This window comes from Lactuca serriola, chromosome 4 (assembly GCF_051521515.1).
Source record: "Lactuca serriola cultivar US96UC23 chromosome 4, Lser_US96UC23_V15, whole genome shotgun sequence".
Taxonomy (NCBI): Eukaryota; Viridiplantae; Streptophyta; class Magnoliopsida; order Asterales; family Asteraceae; genus Lactuca; species Lactuca serriola.
In genome coordinates, this window is record NC_136411.1 from 207290765 (window position 1) to 207318168 (window position 27404).

General features: G+C 32.8%; 2 protein-coding genes across 2 annotated transcripts; both read left to right on the top strand.

The window, feature by feature from the left end:
• The first annotated feature begins 14661 nt into the window (after window positions 1-14661).
• On the top strand, window positions 14662-16441 carry LOC145099138 (protein FAR1-RELATED SEQUENCE 5-like). Its single transcript, XM_079036725.1, has 6 exons — window positions 14662-14779; window positions 15236-15286; window positions 15371-15564; window positions 15657-16147; window positions 16211-16315; window positions 16399-16441. Exons 1-6 carry the CDS (start codon window positions 14662-14664, stop codon window positions 16439-16441), a joined length of 1002 nt encoding a protein of 333 aa, XP_078892851.1.
• A 43-nt stretch (window positions 16442-16484) lies between these two features.
• Window positions 16485-17864, top strand: LOC145099139 (protein FAR1-RELATED SEQUENCE 9-like). The gene is made up of 3 exons (XM_079036726.1): window positions 16485-16496; window positions 16573-16998; window positions 17247-17864. Exons 1-3 carry the CDS (start codon window positions 16485-16487, stop codon window positions 17862-17864), a joined length of 1056 nt encoding a protein of 351 aa, XP_078892852.1.
• The last annotated feature ends 9540 nt before the right edge of the window (window positions 17865-27404 follow it).

The following is a 27404-nucleotide window of genomic DNA, read 5'->3' on the forward strand; positions in this document are numbered from 1 at the left end:
AATTAAATAAAGGGGTATAAACTATCAATTGTTTGATAGTTAAGCTTTAGACTGTAAATCCTTATAGATATACAAGGGACGAATTCTAGAAGCTAAAGGATAGCTAAATTCGTCCAAGGCTTATCTATGGAAAGGATTTGGATAGCCTTAAGAGAAGATTATCCAATTAGGGTTTAGGTTGTAACCCTTAAGGAGTCTACAAGTATAAATAGACCCCATGGCTAAGGGAAATCGGCACACCTCCTAAAGTAAGAGAACCCTGACCGATTTCTTCCCCTCTCCTCTCTCCTAAATCATCTTTCTTGCTATTGGTGTTTGTAAGCCATTAGAGGAGTGACATTTGTGACTCTAAAAGCTCCAAGACCACAAGATCAACAAGGAACTCAAAGGTATGGTTCTAGATCTGTTTCAATGTTGTTATTTAACCTAATTAGCCATTAGAAGTCTTGGATTCAAAGCATTTTTAATTAGAAAGCCTAGATCCAAGCATTAGGGTTTTTCATGCGCACATAGGAAAGATCTTATGGCTAAAACCCATCAAAATCTTTGTAAATATGATCATCACAATAGTTGTAATATTGAGGCACTAATGATATCAACAGACAAGTGTGAATTATACAATAAACCAACATACATCCCATTGAATTCAAAGGTTGGTTTAAGATAAAGGAGGCTTATTCTGACATTCAACACAAGGTTTAGAGTACAAAATATAAATGAAGTTTTATCCTCCTCCATATACTTACATCAAAACCACAACTAACTCAAAATAACAATGCAAGGGTGCAAACTCCTTCTGAACATAAAAACATATGAGAAAATACAACTAACTCAAAATAACACAACACGAAATACAAAGGGGAAGTGTGTACCTTACTCAGTAATTCATTCACAAAAATTTTATGCAAAGCCACCATAACAGCAACCTCCATCATGACCCTGAAATCTGCAATCTTCCACCATAAAACACAAAGTATAGCATCCCACTTTTATATATCTCGTTTTCTATTAAAAAAACACTCTCACATATTTCTCTTTTATTGTTGTAATTCAAAAAACTTTGACCAAGTTAACATGAAATGTGAACTTCATAGCAATGACTGATCAAATCAGTTCATCAAAGAAATATGTTACTACCTCCCTTAGTACGTGCACCTCCAATTGCTCTTACAATTTTTTTTTTGTTGTATAGAAGCCTGTAAATTGGATAAAATTGTTAATAGAAAGATAGGATATGTCAAATTTTTACTAACATATGAGCCAAAAACATGTTAATAAATCCATATTTAGGAAAACTTCTTACCTCTCTCTTTAATAAAAAGGTTTCAGCCTCAATTTAATATGACTGTATAACAAAATTATCAAAATAGCAATAATAAGATATAGAAGATTTATTCAAATGAAAATGAAAATCTAATTCAGCCACAAGAAACTTACAGTTTTGGTACCACTAGTGGACTATATCTCAATCCACAACTCTTTGATGCAGACCCTTGTTATGAACATCTACATTTTCGAAATTTAGGTTCTGATTATTCACATTTTCATGATTGTCATTTTCATAACTGAGTTCCCAAACACTAGTAGGTAGCCTCTCTTTTTCTTTTCATGCTCCATCACTTCAAATTTGTTCAGAGACCAAAACCAGATACGTAGAGCTGAGTTGTCACTTTGAATACTGTATTATCTCAATATATCTTTTCTTGCATACATTAATAACCACTATTTAAGTGACATAAAGAATAAAGAAAATCAAACTTAAGAGTAATAACTGTTGTAACAAATGTTCTTTCCAAACTACAAATTGAAGACGCATAGGAGATATCACCAACCAAAAATTTCAATATGATATTATAAAAACAAGTCTACCGAGGTCCCATTCCCAAAAAGGTGAAACCACATCTTGAGAATATGAAAGGAAATTAGTTTTTATAATACCAAAAACAGGTTCATGAACAGCAATAATCAATTCTTTTGTTTATTGTTTGGCTCCATAATTTTGGGGTGAGGGGTCTAGAGGGCATGAAAAAACTATGGTTTTCTGTAGTTACCTGATCAGGTAATTGTACAGTTAATTTACACAGTCAATTAAACAAATTCACAAACTAAACTACAACCCTAAACATATAAATTGACACATAGCAATTTCTTCAACACATTATCGATTCAACATTGCACATTGCGTCTAGAAATTGGTGATATCATGAAATCAAAACCAGAAATGTCATAAGAAAATGCTATTAAAACATGGAAATATAAATAGAACCATCTGGGGAAGGGATGATGCATGAATAGAGTTGAGATGAATCATAGTTGCATAAGAAAATAAAATATATTTTTCTCTCAATAGACTTATATTTAGTCTTATCAAGCACAAAAGATCAATCAAACATAAAGAAAAATCAGATAAACAATAAAATGAAAATACAAGCAATAAATTACAATAAACACATTGGATTTTGGAGGAACAACTAACAATGCACTGGCTATATAAAGAACAAACCATGAACAGAAAAAAGATGAAATGCCTAAGCATGAAATCAGAGTGTCAATAAACATAGTAATTACATTTAGACTGATAGCAGTGGTTTACCAATGAGACATTGTCAGCGGAGGAAGTTGATTGATCGTACTTATAAACTATGTGAAAGAAAGGGAGGTGGAAGCAACTGGAGGTTGGAGTAGGAGGCTTCACCGGTGTCGTCAACTGGAGACCGGAGGCGGAGGCGGCATGAGGTGGAGTTGATGACTTTATTATCCATTTTGAATTTGTGAATGAATAATAAAAGTTGTATTACATTTAGACTTGCGCCAGGCTTTTGGGGGCTTTCTCCAAGGCCCAAGCATTGGCAACTTAACCAATCTTCAATTGTGTAACCGTTCAAGTAATATAAATATTAATTATTAATTTTATTTAATTTTTAGGTTTTTTATGGTTTAATACTTTATTTAAATTGGTAGATTTTTGGTACAGATTGTTGTAGAATAACATCACAGGGGCAATCCCATCTTTAGGTCATTTAACAACCATTCAATACATGTAAGAAAATTCACAAGGGTATTTTAGTAATTTTGAGTAATAGAAATAATTAGTAGGGTAGATTTTTCAAGTTTGAAGGAGTTTGACTAATTGCCAATTTGCTTCAATTTCAACAGATGATGTTAGAAATATTTTAAAAACATTAAACTCATGTTCACACTATTTAGGAACGTATGACAATCTTATTTTATTTTCTTTATTTTTTTGCAGCTGTTAAGAGTCAACAATGAAAAAGCCAATCTTTTTACACTTGAAGATACACCCATCAGGGTGGGTTCAAATAAAGGATATTTTAAGATCAACTATGGGTTTTAGTCCATTAAACTCGAAGATTGACAAAAACGACTTATGATGAACAAATCAAGAAGAAAAGGGGAGTTAAACACAAAGAGACTAAAATGGGCACTTATGCTACACAATCCTCATGTTATTTATCTAATGTTACTTTAAAAATCAATCTTTCAATTTCCAAAGAAATACTTGAAACGATCATCTTCCTCCTCAATTCACATCTTCTTTGTTCTTTCTTACCTGCAACTTGAAGGAAATACAAAGAACTAACCTTCCTTTGGAGTTATTCCTTTTTTAGAAGCTTTTCAGAGGTACAATTGTCTTTTAGTAGATTGTTGAATTTGGTTTGCTCCAATACTAGGAGTAACTTACCATTTTCCTTTTAACTTCTTATAATAACTATCCTTGTACTGCTCAACTCTGTCCAGCAAGACCAGAAATTCAAGTGTTTGTATATACATAATTCATAGTGTATACAAAACAAAGGATTTCTATGTTATTTATGCATTATGCTATTACATAAACTGTTCAATTTCTAACCATTATGATATAAAATGATTATTGTATAGTTCTTATTTGTGTATTAAAGGGACATAAATTCAACACAGTCAATAAGATAACCATCCATTGTAGAGATGATCAGATGATGGTGTTGTGACAGGGCGGTGTAGAGATGGAGAAAGGGTGGTGTTAAGGTGTTGTTCCATTTCATGATTGGGAGGAGGAAGTTGAGTACTTGATTCAAAATGGGCGTAATTGATGTAGGTATATGCGTATTTAACTTAGGAATTAAGTCGTACTTGATTCAAAATGGAGTATATTTGATTTAGTTTCTAGTATGTCTAATTAAGAGTATTAGATGTTCTAATTGTTTCTATTAGATTAATTTAGCATTTTATAATACAGTTTATATTTACAACCATATTAGATGTCGGTGTATTGTATTACCTATTTTCCAGTAGTGGCTACTGCCGGAGATTGGAGAAAGACCCACCATGGCGGCCAGCCATGGTGGCCACCGCTTGTTGCCATGTTCCGTCGCCACCAGCCATCATGGAAGGTGGTTGTGTGTGTGTGATTTTGTGTACTTTAGGTGTATGTGTGTGTGTGTGTTACTTTTGTGAGTTCATTGTAAATTGTAACAAAATGGAATAATGGAAAAGAAAATCGGTCACCACCACCGTAGGGTGGTGGTTGCCGCCTCTTGCCGCCACTGGCCGACGTGTCGGGTGGCGGTGTGCTTTGATTGTGTTTGGACCTCGTTTGATGGATGTTTGGACAATATGGGACCAATGAAACCCTAATGGGCCCAAAGAAAACCCTAATGGGCCCTATGAGACCTTAATGGGCCCAATGAGACCCAAAGCAACCTAAAAAGCCCAACCAAATGATTAATGGGCTAAGATTGGGTAGGAAACCCTAATTACGGGTTGGAAAACCCTAATAACATAAAACCCTAATTTGGGGGATATGGTCGGGACACACACACACGAGAATTATTTAATAAACTTGATATATTAAATAATAATTATTGGCAAGTTAATTTAAGGCATAATGGACTTAATGGATTAAGTCCTTAATGGATTAAGTCCTTAGTAGGTTAAGTGAGAAACACTTAACCCTAATTGTCATTTTATGTGAAACCCTAATTTCACTTGGGCTTTGTATTGGGCTTTGGTAATTAGGTTATTAATGGACCATCCAAGAATGATCATATGGATTAGAATATGATGTTGGGGCTTTAGGGTAACGCCCATATGAGGGTTGAGCCCAATTTGGAAAATTGGGCCATGTGTTAGACTTTGGGCCATTATTTGAATTTTCGGCCTTTGGTGTGTGTGTTAGACTTTTTGAGCAAATCATTGATTATCAATCTGGTTTCCACTTCCTGCAAAATATAGATAATGTTGGTAGTAGCTGTTTCACTTAAAGTCGAACATAATGTAGGAAAAACACTCTCTTTTGTCTTCGGGTTTTGGTTTTAGGTTTGGGTTTTTCCTACTAAGTTACGTTTTTTATTATATTTATTTCTTCCTTATTGACAAAAGTTTTATTTTTAACCTAAATTCTAAATCCCCTTTATCTTCTTCCACATGTTTCTTTGGTGGAGATTTATGGTGAAATTCATCTCTGGAATACTTTATGGGTTCTACTCTGAATGGTTGACTTTGCAATTTCATCTTAAGTTATGATAATAGTATTGAAATGATAAAGAAATATGACCCTGAAGTAAAGTTGTGATGTGAACATGATTTCAATTAAACGGGCGACAACTGGCAAAATAACCAATAAACTTAAACTACAAATCAAATAATAGTCTATGATATGAAAGTAGTAATTTACATAATAAATTTCAAAAGATAAATAGTTTCTTATTCAAAAGTAATGTAACATCCTGATTAAAATAGAATAAATACATAATAAACCCGGAACCCCGAGATGTAATTTTATTATTATTTTATAGCCAAAATCAAAGAATAATTAATGGGGTGTTGGTTTCGGGGTGCCAAATGAGATACTTTTGATTTCTGAGGGTTAAAGTGTAAGTGAGGGACTTATATTGAAAGGATTTTATGGAGTCAGGGGCCGAAGTGTAAATTTCGGATCTGATTTGAAAAGAATTGAAGAGGGCAGGTTTGAAAAGGTAAATAATGGGCTATGATTGAAAGGAATATTATGGGGAGGGACTGTAGTTGCCATCATGGCAAACTTTAATTAGAATCAGGTATTTAAGGGATCCGAAACCCTAACCCTACGGACTATTTGTGCAGCCGTCATCTTCTTCACTCCCTCTCTCTCCGCCGCTGCTATATCGCCACTTTTCTTCCTCCACAGCCCATCCGACCTCTTTCTTCCTGTTCCGATCTACCTGGGCCGCCGGAACCATTGTTGTGGACAATGATGCTTTGAACGGGCCCGCTCGATTGCGCCTCTACCACCCTCCGTTGTTCTCCTCTCCTTCTCCTTTCTTTCATTGTTCGCAGATGCACTCGGTTGTTGTGGGTGCCTTGTCGATCACCGAGAGCAGTCGGATGAAGTTGTGCCGATTGGATCTTGGAGAACCCATTGTCACGTGGGTTGCTACTGCGGTCGCTCGTGAAGAGCTCCTTTCAGTCGTGAACCACCACACTTTACTCGGCCGGTGAAGTGAGCACCAAGAGTGAAGTCGTGCATGTCGGGAGGTGTTAAGTCAAGATCGGAGCTGTGTCACCGATAGCCATTGTTGCTACCATTTCCCTATGCCACCATCGTGAACCTCTATGTAGGTGGTGGTGTAATGGCTCCTGGGGTCTGTGTGTGTTCTTACTACTGTGTGAGTTGCTGCTGCTGGAGATTGGAGAAAGACCCACCATGGCGGCTAGCCATGGTGGCCACCGCTTGCTGTGATGGTCCGTCGCCACCAGCCACCATAGAAGGTGGTTGTGTGTGTGATTTTGTGTACTTTAGGTATGTGTGTGTGTGTGTTAATTTTGTGAGTTCATTGTAAATTGTAACAAAATGGAATAATGGAAAAGAAAATCGGTCACCACCACCGTAGGGTGGTGGTTGCCGCCTCCTGCCGCCACTGGCCAACGTGTCGGGTGGCAGTGTGCTTTGATTGCATTTGGACCTCGTTTGATGGATGTTTGGACAATGTGGGACCAATGAAACCCTAATGGGCCCTATGAGACCTTAATGGGCCCAATGAGACCCAAAGCGACCTAAAAAGCCCAACTAAATGATTAATGGGCTAAGATTGGGTAGGAAACCCTAATTAGGGGTTGGAAAACCCTAATGGCATAAAACGCTAATTTGGGGGAAATGATCGGGACACACACACACGAGAGTTATTTAATAAACTTGAAATATTAAATAATAATTATTGGAAAGTTAATTTAAGGCATAATGGACTTAATGGATTAAGTCCTTAGTGGGTTAAGTGAGAAACACTTAACCCTAATTGTCATTTTATGTGAAACCCTAATTTCATTTGGGCTTTGTGTTGGGCCTTTCCATTGGGCTTTGGTAATTGGGTTATTAATGGACCATCCAAGAATGATCATATGGATTAAAATATGATGTTGGGGCTTTAGGGTAAGGCCCATATGAGGGTTGGGCCCAATTTGGAAAATTAGGCCATGTGTTGGGCTTTGGCCCATTATTTGAATTTTGGGCCTTTGGTGTGTGAGTTAGACTTTGGGCTTGGAACCAATTATTAATTGGGTATTTTTTGATGTTGACAGTTCGGGAAGTTGTCAGCCAGCAATTGGAGTTTTACCTGCGGGACTTCAATAGTGCCAGGTGAGTTCTCCTCACTATATCAACAGGGTCTAAGGCACCAATGCCGGCCCTTATCAGATTTGTATTCTAGTTTATTGCATGATATCTTTTTGATTTGCATCCTGGTAATTAGGATGGTGATATGTTTAATGACTGGGTAGTTAGAGTGTTGTTATGATGTTATGCTCTACTAGAATGGTACCTTAGTAGTTAGGGTGTTGTCATGCTATTATTGTCACACCCCAAAACCGATAACGGCGGAATACGTTTCGGGGTGGAGGACGTCATGTGCAGTACCATCACAATTGCATAATAGTAAAAACAAGAAACATGCAACCATTGCATTACACAGTGAGTTTAATTACAAGTGTGTTTTGTAATGTTCATCAAACACCAAAAGTAAATCAAAAATAAGAGATGGATCTTGTAAGCTCCACCTTCTCCAAAAAGCTGCACCTGTAACTGTCTATCTATGACCTGAGGATACAAGTTATTTTGAAAACGAATATCAGCATAAAGCTGGTGAGTTCATAAGAGTTTAGTGTGAGATTTTTGTATAAAAAGCATTAGAACTGATAGTATGAGAAGCTGCATTTTACATTCTTAAGTAGTAGAAAAACCTAGAAAATCCTATATTTTCCAGAAATACCTTGTGAATGAAAACCTTTATGAACATGAAATTTTCATCTTTGAAATCCATTTATTGTAAAAGTATAATATTAAATCTCCAATAAGTAATGCAATATGATAGTTTATGCCTGAAGTCAATAATAGTGGTGCAAACTTCCTTTAGTGTTAGATTCTTGATTACTTCGGGATATTAACTTAACTTTTAGTTTAGTATTTTAGTGTGGTTATAGTGTATTTCTTGTATGTTACCGATAGTGTGAGAAGTAGAGGACCCCATGACCTTCCCGGTCATGCACAATGTAGTGAAGTAGTGGCATCCCTGGACCTGTGTGGTTCAGACTGAAGTTAACAGTCGGGATGTAATAGCGTCTGCCTCGTATAGATCTATACATATAATGTCGTCTTCATGTCAGAAGACTCTGGGTGTAGTGCGTAGCGAATAGAGTATCTCGTAGTGGGTTAGTGTGTTATCTCATGATTAGTGCTTTCTCTTGTATTATAGTGTAGTAGTCTTTTGTATAACTCGTATTGTGTTCTCTTATTAGTTTATAGTATCATAATAGAATGTATTATAGGGTGTAGAGTAATAGCTATAGCGAGTAATAGTGGCCTTAACTATACCTATTATAGTTAACTTAGTGCGTATGATTCTTGTCAGTTTAGTGTTTTAAACATCGAATGAAATGAAAATACTCGTATCCAACACTAATATATATATGATATATAACTAAGAAATCAACGACAGTCGGACAGATAACAACTACCCTAAGCCCACAATCAAACAAGAACAGGAAATAAGGCGAGCTATCGGTCCTAAGTCCTTCAAGTCTTACTTATATAAATATATTGGTGTGGTTACATTTTATAAGGAATTTATTGAATAAAAATCTTTTCAAAAGGGAACATCTAGAAAATCGTTCTTTTATCCAAAATACTTTTGAAAACGAAAATCCTTTTTATAAAACATAGTGGTAAATCACATGTGATTTGAACTACGGATAGTGAATCACATGTGATTAATTTCTGTAACATGAATAATTTACTTGTATAAATTTCCATAAACATGTATAATTGACTTGTATCCCCCCCCCCCTAAAACATATAAAACATTTGAAAGGTTCATTAAAGGGGTATGAACTCACCTGAAATCGCGTAAATCGGGTGAATCGGGTAAATTGGGTGAAAAGTGTCGGTTGAGTGTTTTGTACCAAATAACGACTTGTGCACCTTTTAGGACCCTAATGTCATATGAAATATGTATTTTACAAGAAATTAATCATTTTATGCTTTTCATTAAAGTATTTAGGCATTCTAGCATCGATTCGGGGTTTTAGGGCTTAGAAGGGGTTCCCGGGAGTGGTATAAGGCCAAGAGGGGTTTGCGGGGGAGTCTAAGAGTTCAATCCCTTGGAGTTTATGTCCCAAAGGCCACTCCTTGGGAGTTTACCGCCGTAAGCCCCCTAGGCTTGGCCGTAAACTCATGTCCTCCTCCAAAAGTGCAAGTTTAGGCCTCAAATCAACTCCATATATTCCTAGTAAATGCCTAGGACTAATTTGGAGGGTTAAAACCTTCATTTGGTGTCAGTTGGGGGAGTTTACGGTCCAAGCTTGTGCTTGGGCCGTAAACTCCATTTTGTCCCTCAAAATGGATTGTTAAATGGTCCTAAGCACTCCCTTAAATCATAGCTAAATTCTAGAAGGCCTTAGGTGGGTTTTTGGGACATTTTACCAAGGAAATTGGGTGTTTACGGCCCAAGCATAGTCTTGGTCGTAAACTCCTCTTTTAGGCTCTAAAATGTGTTGTTTAATGGCCTTAAGCATTTCATAGGGTCCTAACTTAATTCCCACATGCCTTAGATGAGTTTTTGGGGCAAATAAGCATGGAAATTTCGTGTTTACGGCCTAAGCACAAGCTTGGGCCATAAACTCCCTTTTAGGTCCTAAAAACTTGTGTTTTCATGTTCAAACTCATCTAGGCTATTTCCTAAATTAATATCCAAGCTTAAAGGAAAGGAAAATGGGACATTTGGCCAAGTTTTGGGTGTTTACGGCCTAAGGGGCTTCCTAGGCCGTAAACTCCCTTTAATCCACTAAATCTTATGATTTTTGACCTTTAAATGTAATGGAATATGTTTAGAATAAGATAGGGAAGAAACCCTTACGTTTGGAATCCGGAATTCGTAGTTTTGGAGTCGGGTTCGGGTCTAGAGAGAAAGTAGTGAGAGAGAGTGAATGAGTGGTAAAAGAGTGTTCAAATGGTGTTCACTCTCATTTTAGATGCCTCGGGTATTGCACCTAGTACACGGCTACCCGATGCTAAAGTTTAACGGGATTAAAACTTTTTACCCGGGTGAAGTGGTTGAAAAGTAATATAACTCTATTTAGTTAAACGAGGTTAACACTTAAGTTATAATTACTTAGGATAATATCAAGAAATATAAATAACTAGATATTTATTTATTGACGACTCCAAACATTACGGAAAATAATATATAACGACGAATTCCGTTAGTGAAGACGGGATTTTGTAACGGCAATAAATTTGGGTTGTCACAATTATGATATGTCAGAGCGGTATCCTGCTTATGGTATGCTTGTATGTTGCTTTAATCTTTTAGATCGGTACCCTGGTAGTTAGGGTGTTGTCATGCTATTATGATCTGTTAGATCGGTATCTTGGTTATGGTATGCTTGTATGATGTTATGATATGTTAGATCGGTATCCTGGTGCATAGGATGTTTTATGCTATTATGATTTGTTAGATCGGTATCCTGGTTATGGTATGCTTGTATGCTGTTATGATATGTTAGATCGGTATCCTGTTAGATAGGATGTTGTATGCTATTATGATCTGTAAGATCGGTATCCTAGTTATATGATGTTGCTATGATTGGTGATCTGTTAGATTGGTATGACTGTTATATATGCCATTGTATGATTTTATGTACACATGTTTGTTTGATTTGGGGTTGGGTTGAGACGATCCTGCTTTGTGTTGGAAGCCAACATACCCAAGGCGGTCCGGACAAGCTGAAGGCCCCGCAAAGGGATTTAGTCAGATCGAAGGCCCGGCGAGCGGTCCGGATAGGTTGTAATTCCTGCGAGGCGGTCCAGACGTGTTGAAGGCTTGGAGAGCAGTCCAGATAGACTGAAGGCCTGTGAGGCGGTCCAGACAGGCTGACAACTTATTATGCAAGGTGTTATGTATTGGTTATATGATATGGTTATGTTTGTATGGTGTTGGTATTTTGGGGTAACTCACTAAGCTCTCGGGCTTACAGTTTCAGTTTATTGTTTCAGGTACATCAGATGATCGCAGGAAGGCAAAGGTGTGATCATACAGCTCCTCATATTTTATGGTTTTATGAATTGATTCTGGGAATACTTTGATGGCTAAACTATTTTGAAAACAAACTATAATAACTTGATGGTTTTAAAATGTATTAAAAAGTTTTAATTTGGCTTGAATTTTATGGGTGTTACAAGTAATTTTTTTTATAGTGTATGCCGACAAATAATGTTTTTCTTGAACGATATAAGAATAATTATTTAATTAACGAATGAGATAAGTTCCATAAAATTGAACTGCAAGTAGTTTTTCAGGATATAAAATTTCAAGAAAATGTAAACAAATATTTCATAGTTTATTCAAAACATGCTGATGGTATGTATGTATACTTAATTCAAGTCAACTCTTTTGTGTACAATTCAGTGATTCACATACAACTCATACAAATTTCAGCTCATCACATTGTTCAGGTCATCTGTGAATTTTATCAACATTGAATTTCATCAAATCATCAATAAACAACAAAAAGAAATACTTACATAAGAAGAAAATCGATGAGTGAGCCTGATTGTTACTGAAAAAAATAAGATAGAATAAGATATCAGAAGGACCTGAAATTGAAACATTTGTGAACTTTTTTAAGAAGATTAAGCCATAATCTAGCAAAAGAAAAAGACCTAACCTTAAGCTTTGATTTGGGGTTGACAATTGGTTTCAGAATCTGATCGGAAGAGAAATTCGAAGAGAAAGCATTGAATCATGTTTGCAGAAACTGACAAAATTAAGCTAACAGTTGAGATGACATCATAAACCTAAAACTAAATCCTAACTTCTAAACTTAAGAAAACAAAGACGAAAGAAGGGGCATTGATACCTGGTTGGTAAACATTTGATGAACCCAAAACCGGCCCTAATAGAGATTGTGACAGAAGGTCTTCGTTTTGTCCATGGTTGCTGGCACCAGTTGATACATACTCAGTGCACTCACATGACTTCAAAGTTATAAAGCACCATAAATAGGATCGACAATTGAAAGGGTAACTAATGAATCACAATACCCTGAAATAATCATTGATGTTGCACTAAAGGCACCAGTATATGTATATGTTGCATATGTTATTAGTCTAATAAAAGTGTATGTGACTATAAAATTATTGTAGTTATCTAAGAGCTCTTTAGCTTATTGTCATGACTCATGAGGTACGCTTATTTAGGAAAAAATTCATCTAAAATCCACACGAGGAAAGGCATTCGGATTAGAAAGCTACAGTTTTCATTCCATACCAGTCATTTGCGCGGTTAATCCAACTCCTACAAACTTCCGGGATGTTGTAAGAGTCTTCAATGTCGTTGCATATGTAAGCGTGAACAAACTTTATTTTTTCGATTAGTTTGATCAACTCATGTACAGTGATAGATTGCACAACCATCCTCTTGGACTATGTGGAAACGTCTTCATCTTCTTCATCGCCTCCATTAATGCCCTTTTGGTAGAAAGGTTGGAGGGACAACAAGTTCTTATGATTGAGCAATGGACACCGTCTAAGGTAATTCTGAAGGTTGGATTCCAGTACAGAGTTGTTCCATTACATGGGATAGAATCATACTACCAACTATAGAAAGAGGAAAACTAAGAATTCGATAATGGATAGTGGAGAAGAGCCAAAACTTACCGGGAGGGGTCTATTGAGCATTGAATCCACCTGTCATCCGACTTTGTAGAGTGGTTGTCGTAGAAACTATATTGGAAATACGCCAAGTTAAAATCTTGAGGAAGTGTTGGGTAATGCTTATTCCTTAGCTTACTCAGTCTTGGGGAGCGGGGAATCACACAAAATCACTTTTTTTAGCAACTAAAACTTGCATCTAACCCCCATTATTCGTGGCGCCTAAACCCTAAGAAGGGCTCTGCTTTGCCCAACTGGTTGCAGCCTCCTCACAAGAGTCGACGGTGGTATATGTTGCTCAGAACTATAGAAACCAAAAGACCTAGAGGGTGGAGTTCGAATTGATTGTTACACAAGACGAGCTTCTATGGCGATCAGAATTGAAGGACGATTACCATGAGTCCATATCATATACCCAAAATCGACCAGTCACGTCGATATTAGAAGAAGCATAAACCCAAAATTATGAAAATGTGAAAACCAAAGACGAAATAAGAGGTAGCGGTACCTGATTAAATGCCTATTGAACCCAAAATCATATGTCTCACACTTAAGAGAGTAATCGAACAACCGACATGAAATTTTTTTTTTTGTGTTGTCCGGTGATGAAATTGAAGCCGGAGAAGAAGCCGTCGACAAGAGCAAAGATACACAGGGCGGAAGACATTGTTGGACTGTGTATCTTAGGGTAGTGGGGGTGGTCGTTCTTTTATGGTGGGGAAACTGTGGTGAAGCAGACGATTATGTGATAGAGGGTGTGACATAAAAAATGAAATATATAAAGCGGAGGGTTAAACTAACCGGGGCGACGCTGACACGAACTGAAGAAGACGGTGGTGATGGCGGAGCTCAATTGCTTCTAAAGAGAAACCCCGTGGAAGGATCGAGATGAAGAAGCGGTGGGAGATAAAAGGAAGATGGTGGAAGGATCGGGAAGTAAAATTGTAACCCTGTGGTAACCCAACGAACAGTATCCTGGTTGTTTAAGGAACTAAATTGGCAACATCATAAAGTCTAGTGGCAAAAATCTGAGCTATTGAAAATATGGAAAGTTGTGGACGAATATTGCCAACCCCTTAGGAACATTACTGTTCCTAAGGTGCACAACTTATATATATATATATATATATATATATATATATATATATATATATATATATATATATATATATATATATATATATATATATATATATGGGAAGGCTCATGCAAAAATGCAAACTATATGTGAAAATGAAAGAACCAATCGTATATTGCCACATCATTATTCATGTTTTCTTCAATTTATTACTTAAATTTATTAATAAAGGGTAAGATAGTAATTAACATAAAATAGTGATTGAAATCGTTCTTCACATAAATAACCGCAAACAAAAACTGACATATTAATATAAAAATAACTTTTTCCGTATGTTTATGATCGACAAAATCATCTCCATTAAAATCTTTGATTGATTTATAAGTTACAATATCAAACTGAAGAGATGTCTAGTAAAGAATATGAAGATATTTGTTCTACTTACTCAATTGATAAAGCAAAGGAATCTTCCCAAAATTTAACTATCGGAAATTCAATATCAACGTTAGATGATGTTGATAAAGGCAAGTTTTCATTCTGTATAATTACTATATTTTTGATTCTAATATTAAAAAATTATAAATACCTAACATTACAATACTATAATACACACTCATTACATATATTTTTACGATTATACTGAAAGTTAATTTCAACCTTCAAACTGATGTTCATGATCTGAAGAAAAAAAAAAGTTAATCGTATGATTAATTAGATTTCATGTACTAAATATTTACATATACATACTAATTTCAATAATCTTTCTGAATATTGGACAGGAAGTAATGAATCGGAAGACTCATTCAATGTTTTAACTATTGAACCTTGAGAATCAACAATCAACAATGGTGATAAAGGCAAGTTTAATAAATAATAACATGAATATTTCTGATGTTATTCAATAATTAAATTTAAGATAGATTACTAAATTCCATAGAAAAATTACTAATAATTTTAAAATAAACAAACTGACTCTGAAGTTCAACTTTCAAAAGGAACTACAAGTGCAACAGCAAAAGAAAAGGATAAAGGCATGTTTACCTAATTTATATTAAATACATAATTATGAACATATTTAATATATTTCAATATTGAGCTTTTTGAATATTTGACAGGAACATCTTACATAAATCAAGATGATGTGTATATTCCACATGTTGCTGAAAATATCATTCCCAAAAAAGGACAAATTGTGTCAAGTTTAAATGAAGGAATTGAAATGTACAGAAATTATGCAAAAGCAGCTGGTTTTGGAATTAGATTAGGAACAACAACCAAATACGGGGATCTAAGTCTAAGGAAAAAACAAGTAAGATGCAACAGATATGGAAATCCAAAAAAAACATTGGTACTCTTACATCCAAACGACTGAAAAAACAGTAAAGAAAATCATATTCTAAGGTCACAGGATGTATGGCAATGATTGGTTTTGACAGAAATGCTGCAACAAATATAATCACTGTATATGCTTTTGAAGACACTCATAACCATCCACTTACTGAATTTAATGAAGAAAACATCTGCTCTCCAAATCATCGTCTTAGTATTTTTGATCAAGAACTAATTGTTAAAGCTTCAATTATCAACATTGGTGCCACAAAAGCACACAAGTTAAGAGCATCATTAAAGGGAGGATATGATAATTTGCCAGCAACAAAGAATGATTTCAAAAACTTTTGGAGAGATTATACAAATATTGTTGGACCAAATGATGCTCAATGTGTTGTAGACCAGTTGATAATTCGCAGAGATAATTATCAAAATTTCAATTTTCAATATAAGTTGGATGATGATGTGCTAAATGCTATGTTTTGGGTTGATGAAACAGGAAGAGAAAACTACAATAAGTTTTCTGATGTTATATCAATGGATGCTACTAATAGAACAAACAGGTAAAATTTATATTTATTAAATAATATTACATAATAAGGGATAAATTTTACAAATATTTTCAGGTACAATATGATATTTGTTCCTTTCACTGCAATAAACAATCATGACAAGACAATCAACATTGGAGCAGGACTAATCTCAGATGAAACAATTGAATCATACTCTTGGTTGTTAGAAGCTTTTTTGTCATCACATAAGAAGAAACCAAATTTAACATGACAGATTGAAACAATTTTACAAATATTTTCAGGTACAATATGATATTTGTTCCTTTCAATAGCAAAGGTGTTTGAAGGATGTACTCACAGATTATGTATGTGGCACATAATGTCAAAAATGCCATCAAAGGTAACAAAAAAATTAATTTAGAGAATTACATATAGCTTATGAAAATATACTAATAAAACCAAATTTAACATGACAGATTGAAGCTGACTTAGTTTCAAATACAGATTTCAAGAAACGCATAAATCAACTAGTTTGGAATATGAATATTAAACCAACAGAATTTGAGAACAAATGGGATTTGATGTTGAATGAGTTTCATTTGAAGGAAAATAAATGGTTGGCTGATATGTTCAACAAGAGAGATAAATGGATTCCATCCTATTTCAGAGATATACCAATGTGTGGACTTATGAAGACTACATCTCGATCTGAAAGTTCTAATTCCTTTTTCAATGTTTTCTCAAGTCCAACCAACTTACTTGTTAATTTTATGTTCAACTTTGACACTGCACTTTCAAAGCAGCGTCATGAACAAAAAAGATTAGACATTGCATCAAGAGATACTTCGCCACAACTACTATTTCCAAATGAAAATTTGAAAATAGAAAAGCATGCATCATTGGTATACACTCGAGAAGCATTCATAAAAGTGCAAAAACAAATAAAAAAGGCATTCTATCAGTGTTTTCAAAAAAATTCGGTTTTGATTGATGGTCGTCAACAATGCACAATTGTCTACAAAGAACTAAAATCAGGCAAGCGACCATAATTTAAGGTATTCAATTATGCTACTTCATTATTATTTTAATTTAACATTATTTATAATTTATAAATATATTTTTGAAATAAAATTTTATTATTACTTCTCAGGTTTCTTTTGATGCAAAAGATGAAACAATTGAATGTGAATGTTTGCATTTCACATTTTTTGGAATCCTTTGCAGTCATGCTTTCAGAATTCTTATAGATTATGACATTGCCATGATACCTAAAAAATACATTCTGGATAGATGGAGAAAGAACATAGTGGATATTGGTTTTCAAAAGATAAACAAAAAATGGAGAGTGTGCAGTACAGCAATTTCAAATCTCTTGCAGGATGCAACTTCTTTTTTTGAAAAATGCGTTGAATCGGTTATTCATGATATAGAAAAACTACAAGAATTGGTGAACTCTCTTCAACAATTAAGTGAAACTTGTGGAAAGGATGTTTCTACAAGATCAAGTTCAATTCCCATAAAAGATGTGATTGAAAATATCATCGGAGTTCCAATTTCAAGTGATGTGAAAATCAAAGTACCAAGTGAGATAAAAACAAAAGGAAGTCGAAAGAGGAGTCGAATCAAAAGTGCTGCAGAAAAAGCAATAGCAAAAGCACTTAAACCAAAACGCAAATGCAAAGGATGCAACCAATTCGTCAACCATGATATAAGAAATTGCCCAATAAATCCTTCAAATGTGCTTAGGCCTTTCAAAAAACATCAGTAACTTATATATGAATTTTAGATTTGTTTGTTGTTAAGCTTCTCTGTATTAAAACTATTACTATTAATCGCATTAAACGATTTGAATTTTGAATTACGTACCTATTCTTTTTCCTTCAACATCTTCTCTTCAACTCTTTTGACCATGTCTTTTGACAAATGTACAATTAAAAATATTAACTCGTTTGACCATGTCTTTCACATACAAACCTTTTCATCTAATAGAGACTTTATATTATACACACGTACATACACGCAACAAATCTTCAACAATGTATAATACTACATAACCTAATAAAATCTTTCATTTATTAGTTAAATCTATTCATAAATGGAGACATCAAATCAACTTATTTACAATAAATACAAACCATTCTATCGCATAAAAACCTTTTCATATAATACTAACTTCATAATTTAAATTTAAAGAAAAAAAAATAATGTAAAAACTATAAATAATAACAATACTGTAATCACATTATAACATACAAAAAAAAATTATATATATCAAATTAATAAAAAATGTAATATATTATTTTGAATTACGTACCTATTCTTTTTCCTTCAGCATCTTCTCTTCAATTCTTTTGACCATGTCTTTTGACAAATGTACAATTAAAAATATTAACTCTAATGAGATTGAAAAATATAATATTATATATTACACATGTATATATACGCAACTAATCTTTAAAAATATATAATACTATATTACCTAATAAAAAGTTCCATTTATTGCTTAAATCTCTTCAAAATTTACAATTACAAAAAAAAATTAAAAATAATAAATAGAGAAGTCAAATTGACTTAAATACAATAAATACATACAACCCTTTCACATACAAACCTTTTCATCTAATAGAGACTTTATATTATACAATAAATACATACAACCCTTTCACATACAAACCTTATCATCTATTCATAAATGGAGACATCAAATCAACTTATTTACAATAACTACAAACCATTCTATCACATAAAAACCTTTTCATCTAATACTAACTTCATAATTTATATTTTAAAAAAATTTAAAGAAAAAAAAATAATGTAAAAACTATAAATAATAACAATATTGTAATCACATTATAACATACAAAAAAATATTTGCTATATATCAAATTTATAAAAAAAGGTAATATATTATTTTGACATACATGTCTTTAGGTTAGTACGTAACGGTTGTTGGTGACATTTGAAAATCAATGAGCTTAATGACTTATAGATCACTATACAGATGTTAAGTTTGAAATGGCTAAGCAAGTTATCTTTGTCTCATTTGTTAATTATGAAACTCTTATCATATCCTTTTTGATAACCTAATTTTGAATTGTTAAGATAATAAACTATTTGAAATTATGATACTTGTTTCTAAATTTATTACTTAAATGTTTTCAAAAATCTTTCATTTATTACTTAAATCTATTCATAAATAGAGAAGTCAAATCACCAAAATTACAATAAATACAAACATTTCTTTCACATAAAAACTTTTTCATTTAATATTAACTTTATAATTTATATTTAAAAAAATAAATAAATAAAAAAAATGTAAAAACTATAATCAATAACAACACTTTTATCACATTATAACATACAAAAAAAATTATTTTATATATATCAACTTATTAAAAATAGGTAATATATACCGATTACTTTTATAAAATACAAAAAAAAAAAAAAATCATAAAAAGATAAGTATTATCATCTTCAATGTATAGATAACATCATTAGCTAAACCTACAACCGCCAAAATAGCTATACCACTTATTGAAGCAAATGATGGCAGAAAATTAATTACTCCTCTACTTACTCCGATTGTTACCGCTATATATTCCTCTTAAACAGAAACATAAACTTAAGGAAGAAAACACATACATTGATGGCTTCTGAATCATCCCTTTGGGTAGTTCGAAACACCTCGGATTATCTTGATCTTTACGACACATATGGTATGCTCTTTATTGTTACAATCGTATACTATTAATACTTATATAATATTCTTTTCAATATTCATTCAGGGTGAGACAACAAAAAGTACTTCACGATGATGCTACATCATGGAGGAAGTTTCGAATACTACCCAAATCACGATTACGCTGGAGGCAAGATTGACTATGTAGACTTCATCGAGGATGAAACTTTCTCCCCAAAGGTATTTCAAAGCATCTTAACTTCTTTTGGTTATGATGTTGAGACAACATATGCAAACTCTCTAGTCTCGTTTGCTCCCTTAGACGTTGGTCTAAACAAGCTTGCTTATTGGAATGATTTCATTAACTTTGTCAAAAAAGTTAAAACGGAAGGGTTTTTTTGTGTTCAACAAGTTTATTTGGAGCATAATCAAACCACTGTTACAAACTTCTTCCCAAATACTTTAAACTTTGCAACAAACAGTTATCTGTGCACAAAACTCTATTCAATAGTTGCATCAAATCCAAAAATTACTGTTTGGGAGGCTAGGATCATGCTTTTTGACAAATTCAACTTTTGGATAAATGTTGACAAACTCATTGAAGCTTTAGATTACACCAAGTATCAAGTGAATCTTCTGGGGAAGTAGATGAAGCTGCAAGGTGAAAAGTTGGGAATTTGGGTTTTTTGGGTTTTTGGGTTTAAGTAAATGGTGTTATTATTAATATTTGGACGCTTTTATAATATGTTTATGTGATCAAACTTTTGGGATGACTGTAATGGGGACTGTAATATATTTTTAAATATTATCTATCGTGGTTTATATAATGTTAATATTATATATTATTGTTGATATCTTACTCTGAAAATTTTAGATATGATGGTTTTAAAAATTATAGATATTATGTATTTATATATGTTAATATTATATATGATTGTAAATATATTAACTTTATAAAAGATTATACATATACAATCAAAATCAAAACCAATAAAACTTAGCCACACTATTCATATATTATTATAAACTGATGTTCGTAGAAGTACATTACATAAAACCGAAACAAACAACAACCAAAAACAAACAGACATTTATAAAACTTCATAACAAATTGTTCTACTTACTCATTCATAACCATTACTATTAATACTTCTACATAAACATACCGACTTGAATTTTACTTCAACAAATATATATCAAGGACCAAAAGCAGCTAACCTAGCTGCTATATTGATAATGCCTTCATGATACATTACACGCCTGTCATTTGAAGAAAGCTTTTGATAATCAACAAGAAGTTGCTCAACTTCATTTTTCATTAGATTTACTTCACTCAACAGAATTTTCATAGAATATCTTCTTCGAAGATTTCTAAGTTGCAAAATCTGCTCAACACTTTCCATTTTAAACCCACATCTCCATTGAGCTAAAGGACCACCTTTATAAGTTTCCATATGACGCATCAAAAAAATCCCACAATCATTACTGTTACCTCTTGTTTTCCACGTCATATATTGATCAACAAATTCCATTTCATACATAACTGAAAAAGCCATAAAATGTTTTATGTCTTGAAGATATCTACCAAACATATATTTATGCATTTAAATATAAACAAAAATTCAATCTAATTTATAAAAAATATATATATAACTCATTAATATATATAAACATTTAAACAAAAAAATACAAACAAACTTACCAGATTTTGAGTTAGATGTGGGTATGGTTTTTCAGAAGATCTATACAATATGTTGTCCAATATGACAGCTTTGTGGTTTTTAAAATAAAAAACAAACACAAAATAGTGACTGTTTGCACATGCAAGAAAGAACACCTAAATAAACATAAACAACTTCATAGTAAGATACAAACACAAAAAGAATAAAATTTCAAATAAAAATTAAACTTACCAAATCAATTCCTTTTAAATTTCTTCGTTCCTTAGACTCTCCCAAACAATGAAAAACATTTTCTTTAAAATTCTCGTACACATCATCATATTTACATGCTTCACTATGCATGTAAGCAGGATCCTAAATACAAAACCAAAATTCAATAAACATCATAAAAATATACTAAAAACTAATATACATACCAATATTGTTGTCTTGAAGAAGAAACATGAAGGAGTGTCCAAATTCCTAGCTCTCTCATCATAGTTCAACACTTCAACAAAATAATCAATAGTCCCAGAAAAAAGAAATTCTCCCGGATATAAGCTCTCAAACATGTATCTTTCCCCACGTTGACCATTTATGCTATGAAAAAGATCATCCCTATTAAAATAAAAATAAAAAACATTAACTTAAATATTATTTATATATAAAAATATATATACATATACACAAACACATTATGTTGGATTCCCACATAAACTGAATACCCAATTAGACTTGATATTCTCCTCCTTCGTCAAATTACTATCAATCTCAACAGCTCGTACAACAAATGGAGACCTAAGCACTGGAGGTAACATTTGACTTCTCTTTGGTCTCGATGAAATCATATCTTTCTCAAGAATTTTAACTTTTTCACTTTCATCGCAAGACTTTGGTTCATTCCCTTTGACTGAATCAGAACTTATTCCAACAAAAACAGAATTATTGTGCACATAACTATCAATACCTGGATTAACTTTTGGAGGAGTATACATATCATCCTCAATTCCTAAATTAAAAGAAGGAATACTCTCAACTACACACTTTTCCTTATGACCATCCTCGCAATCCAGAGGCAACTTAGTTTCAATAAATCCAGATTTCCCGATCAAATTTGCCGATCCATATTTATTAACAACAACACCTGGACTCACTTTTGGAGGAGTATGCATATCATCATCAATTCCTAAATTAAAAGAAGGAATACCCTCAACTACACACTTTTTCTTATGACCACCCACGCAATCCACATGCAACTTAGTTTCCATATTTCCAGATTTGCCAAACAAATTTGTCGATCCATATTTATTACCACCAACGCTGTTGTTAATAGACTGCCCAACATCTCGAAATTCATTAGACTTATCATCACAACTACTACTTTTTCCAGATGACTAAAAAGCATATTCGCATTTATAATTACTATGACGAAAAGCTTTATATGCAGAACATAACTCTTTCAGCTTCATTCCATAAAACTCTACTATTTTCAAATTTCCATGCGTTTTAAAGGCTTTATCCACTTTCTTAGACATATCTACTAAACACCACTTCATTTCTGAATGAAACTCCTGATAACAATAAAAAACATAACCAATTATAATTAATATATATAACTCAAATTTTAAACATAAAAACAACATACAAACAAATAAATCAAGTTTAGCTTCAGAAATACACAAATAACATTACTTACTAAAATTGATCCTCTATAAACTTCATCAACACTTTCCACTGTAGCAGATGGCCTTCCAAAACCTCCATTAGAAATTTCATTCATTTCTCTCACTTTCAACTGCTCTAAAGTCCAATTATTAATTACTGGATATCTTCTAACCATTAACATTTGCCTACATTGAATCCTATCAACATATAGCAACTACAAAAAAAACAAAATATAATAACAAAATATAAATATTACTAATATTTTAAAGATATTTACTCAAACAACATTAAAGGACATACCGTTAGAAAGACACTTGGACCATTGAAGAAGGTCTTAATATCACTTCTATCCCAAATCAACATTTCCTCTTTTACACAATTTAATACATACGTACACCAATCAAACTTATCTAACTTATATGATTTAGACAAATACGGTAGAAGCTTCAAATTGCATGCACCTTATTTGTTATATGATCCAAAACATGTACATACAAGAATAATAAAGTTTGCAACAAACACCATATCTGCTTCACATCGTTCTATTATCTTGTACACAACATCATTTGGAGTTATTAAAGACAACGGCTTCTTGAATTGATCTTTCCATATTTCATAACATTCCTCATTACCTCTTAAATCAACACTATTTAACTGATCAACCCCCACATGCAGCCCTAACACCCTATTAACATCTTCCCTTGTAACCAAAATATTAGAAACCTCAGTTTTAATAACCATCTCTAAAGGATCAAACGAATCAACAACAAAATAACATAATTTTGCTGGAATACTTTAAGTCTTCATGTCTATCAATGATCCAAATCCCAAACTCCTCACACATTCTTTTTGCTTATGATTCATAGACTTCACAACACCATATATAGAATGAAGAGAAACACGAGAATAAAATGACTTTATTTTATCACTATGCAACTCCATTTTCTTTTTAACTTTCTTATCAGCTATATTATCCACCCTCTTCACACTACTACTGGAACCATCCTCAAAATCAGAATCACTAGAAAACTCTACAACCAAATTATCAACATACAAACGTTGTAAAATAATATAAAAAAATTAACAAAACATAATCAATAAATAAATAACACAATAAATAATAAACATTATATTCAAGTTTACCATGTTCGGAGACAATTGTTTTACTAACTTTTCTAACACTTCTGTTAACCAACTTCCTACTCCTTGTAATGCTCCGAACTTCATAATCAGAATCACTTACATAATCTAAATTATTTCCAACAAAAAAATTATAATCTACATTAATAATAAACTTAAATAATAACCACATAATAAAAACTAACCTTCTGAATCAGATGATTTTGAATTTAATCGACCAAACAAACCATGTTTTCTCTTTTTCATCAAACTATAATCAGACTGACTAACATTATTCCTTGGCTTTTTCTTCTTCCAAGAATCACTAGATGAAATGTCAATTGTCTTATTCCTAGAATTACTGGAATAAATCTCAATTGGACTCTCATCATCTACACATGCAGGCATAACAAAATCAAACCGAAAAAAATGATAAAGTAAGTCAATTTGAAAAACATTATCAACAACAAATCATAACTTACTCTCCTTCTTAACTTCATCATATATAAATTTTTTCCCTTCAGATACTTCATCATCTTCTATTTCTATAGGATGATCACGAGAATTAACCATGCAATCAACTTTAACCACATTCTCATTTAAATAATCCTTCTTCCTGGATAGCATTCGTTGTGATGCAATTGTAAATTTCTTCATGAGTTTCGAATTCGAACTTTGCCTATTCATGTTCACTTTCGCATCTAACAAAGCTTTAAACGCAAACATTATGTTGAATAATGTTGAAATACATAATCTAATATAGATAAAACTAAAAGAAAACCCTTTGAATAAAATTTCAAACCACATAAACGTAGACCTTGAAACAATTACGCATAAACGGTTACATCAATTTGAAAACCGCCTACTAACTTCTCACTTACGGTTAGATTCAAAAAAATAACTACAAAATAAAATTACATTTATAACCTTTTAATTAAACAATTTATAAAAAACAAACGATTACGTGTGATATAAAAACAACTACTCTAATACACATGTTTCTTTCCTATTAGTTCTTACCATTTTCACATCTTACTCTCATTTGTACACGAACCCATTTCTATATATATATATATATATATATATATATATATATATATATATATATATATATATATATATATATATATATATATATATATATATATATTTTTTATATAGTTTCATTTATATTATGTTTCTAGGAAAAATAACAAATTGATATTTTCTATTCAGACTATTAACCAAAACAAAATAAATATATACATCCATAACCCTATATACATCACCTCTTGTATAGAAGGAAATTTGCTTATTACAAATATCCCATGATTCATTGGCGAAATCAATGTTTATACAAAAGTAATTTGTACCCACAATGAATCAACAGTGTGAATCCAATACTCCAAAATACCATCAACACACTGTCACACCCCCATACCGGAATGGCGGAAACGTTTGGGGGGTAGAGGACGTCATGTGTAGTATCATAACAACTACATCATAGTAATCAATGTAAACACAACCATTACATTGAATATATAAATATTCACATCCATTTGTTTCATAGTTTGAATGTATCAAAAACATGAAAAAATATAAGAGACGTGACTCTAAGCTTCGTCTTCTCAAAACTCCAGAAGGTACCTGTCTACTGATTTCCTAAGAATACAAGCGGTTTTGAAAAGAGTATCAGCATAAAGCTGGTGAGTTCCTAAGCATGTTGCGTAATGAAAACCTGTTATTGAATCTGTAAAATGTTTGTATACTTTCCAAGAAAATCCATTATTTTCTAACATGATTGTTCGTTATTGTATATATAGTATGTTCTTTTTTTGAAAACACTGGCTACCACCAGTATGTAGTGTATGTTCTGTTTGAAAACCATGGCTACCACCAGTATGTAGTATATGTTATGTTCGAAAACCCTGGCTACCACCAGTAATGTAGTATACGTTCTGTTTAAAAGCCCTGGCTACCACCAGTAATGTAGTATATGTTCTGTTTGAGACCCTGGCTACCACAAGTAATGTACAGTATGATAAACTGACTGTTTGTAAAGTACTGATGTTTGTCCGGGAAAATCCTATATTCTCCCTTGAATGTGTATTGTTGCGTTAACTATTCTAAATCTGAAATGCACAAGTGTATCCATACTTACGTTATTAACACAATTGTTCATGAAAAGTGTATTGTTACGTAATGAAAACATGTTATTGAATCTATAAAATGTTTGTATACTTTCCAAGAAAATCCATTATTTTCTAGCATGTTTGTTCGTTACTGTATATATAGTATGTTCTGTTTGAAAACCATGGCTACCACCAGCATGTAGTGTATTTTCTTTTTGAAAACCCTGGCTACCACCAGTATGTAGTATATGTTCTATTTGAAAACCCTGGTTACCACCAGTAATGTAGTATATGTTCTATTTGAAAACCCTGGCTACCACCAGTAATGTAGAGTATGGTAAACTGACTGTTTGTAAAATACTGATGTTTATCCGGGAAAATCCTATATTTTCCCTTAAATGTGTATTGTTGCTTTAATTGTTCTAAATCTGAAATGCAAAAGTATTTCCATACCTAATTATTAAAGCAATTTTTCAAGAAAAGTGTATTATTATGTAAGTATATTATTACTATCTACTGGCAAGTTTTGTGACCAAACTAAATGGATACAACGTGAATTGAACGCTAATATCCTTTATGACTTTGTCACCTGTAGACCTTCCGGTCCTACTGTAGCAAGCTGCAAGGTACGGGATTGTCAGTCCCACATAGATCTATACACAAAATCAACGCTCTCCCTCCAGGAGACTCTGGTTCATAAGGGTAGTTCTCCACTTAGTTATGTTTGTAAGCGCCCAAGGACGTGTCTTCCAACTAGATTAACGACTTGACAAGTAATAATATGATAAACACAATGTTCTTTTGTACTTGAATTCGATGTATACTTTGTAGGGTAGAAATAATAATACTTAAATAATTATTAAATGTTGTACTATTGGAAATCCAAATGTAGTATTGTATATCATAAACTAAATATGTCATAGTTTAAGTGTGTAGCAATGTATAACTTTGAATTCGTAAAACCGTGTATTGAAAACCCCAAACTATACCCATTATAGTTTGCCTGAAATGTATTGTACTTGATTTGTATATTGTTTCTGAAACTATGCAATTTTATATTTGTTTAACAGAAA

What these genes read in the sequence shown, in the direction of transcription:
- LOC145099138 (XM_079036725.1), top strand. Translation starts at nt 14,662, where the DNA reads ATGTCTAGTAAAGAATATGAAGATATTTGTTCTACTTACTCAATTGAT. An exon ending in TAAGTCTAAGGAAAAAACAA is followed by an intron (nt 15,565 to 15,656) that starts GTAAGATGCAAC and finishes TCATATTCTAAG; the next exon opens with GTCACAGGATGTATGGCAAT. An exon ending in ACAATTGAATCATACTCTTG is followed by an intron (nt 16,316 to 16,398) that starts GTTGTTAGAAGC and finishes AAATATTTTCAG; the next exon opens with GTACAATATGATATTTGTTC.
- LOC145099139 (XM_079036726.1), top strand. An exon ending in TAGAAAAGCATGCATCATTG is followed by an intron (nt 16,999 to 17,246) that starts GTATACACTCGA and finishes ATTACTTCTCAG; the next exon opens with GTTTCTTTTGATGCAAAAGA.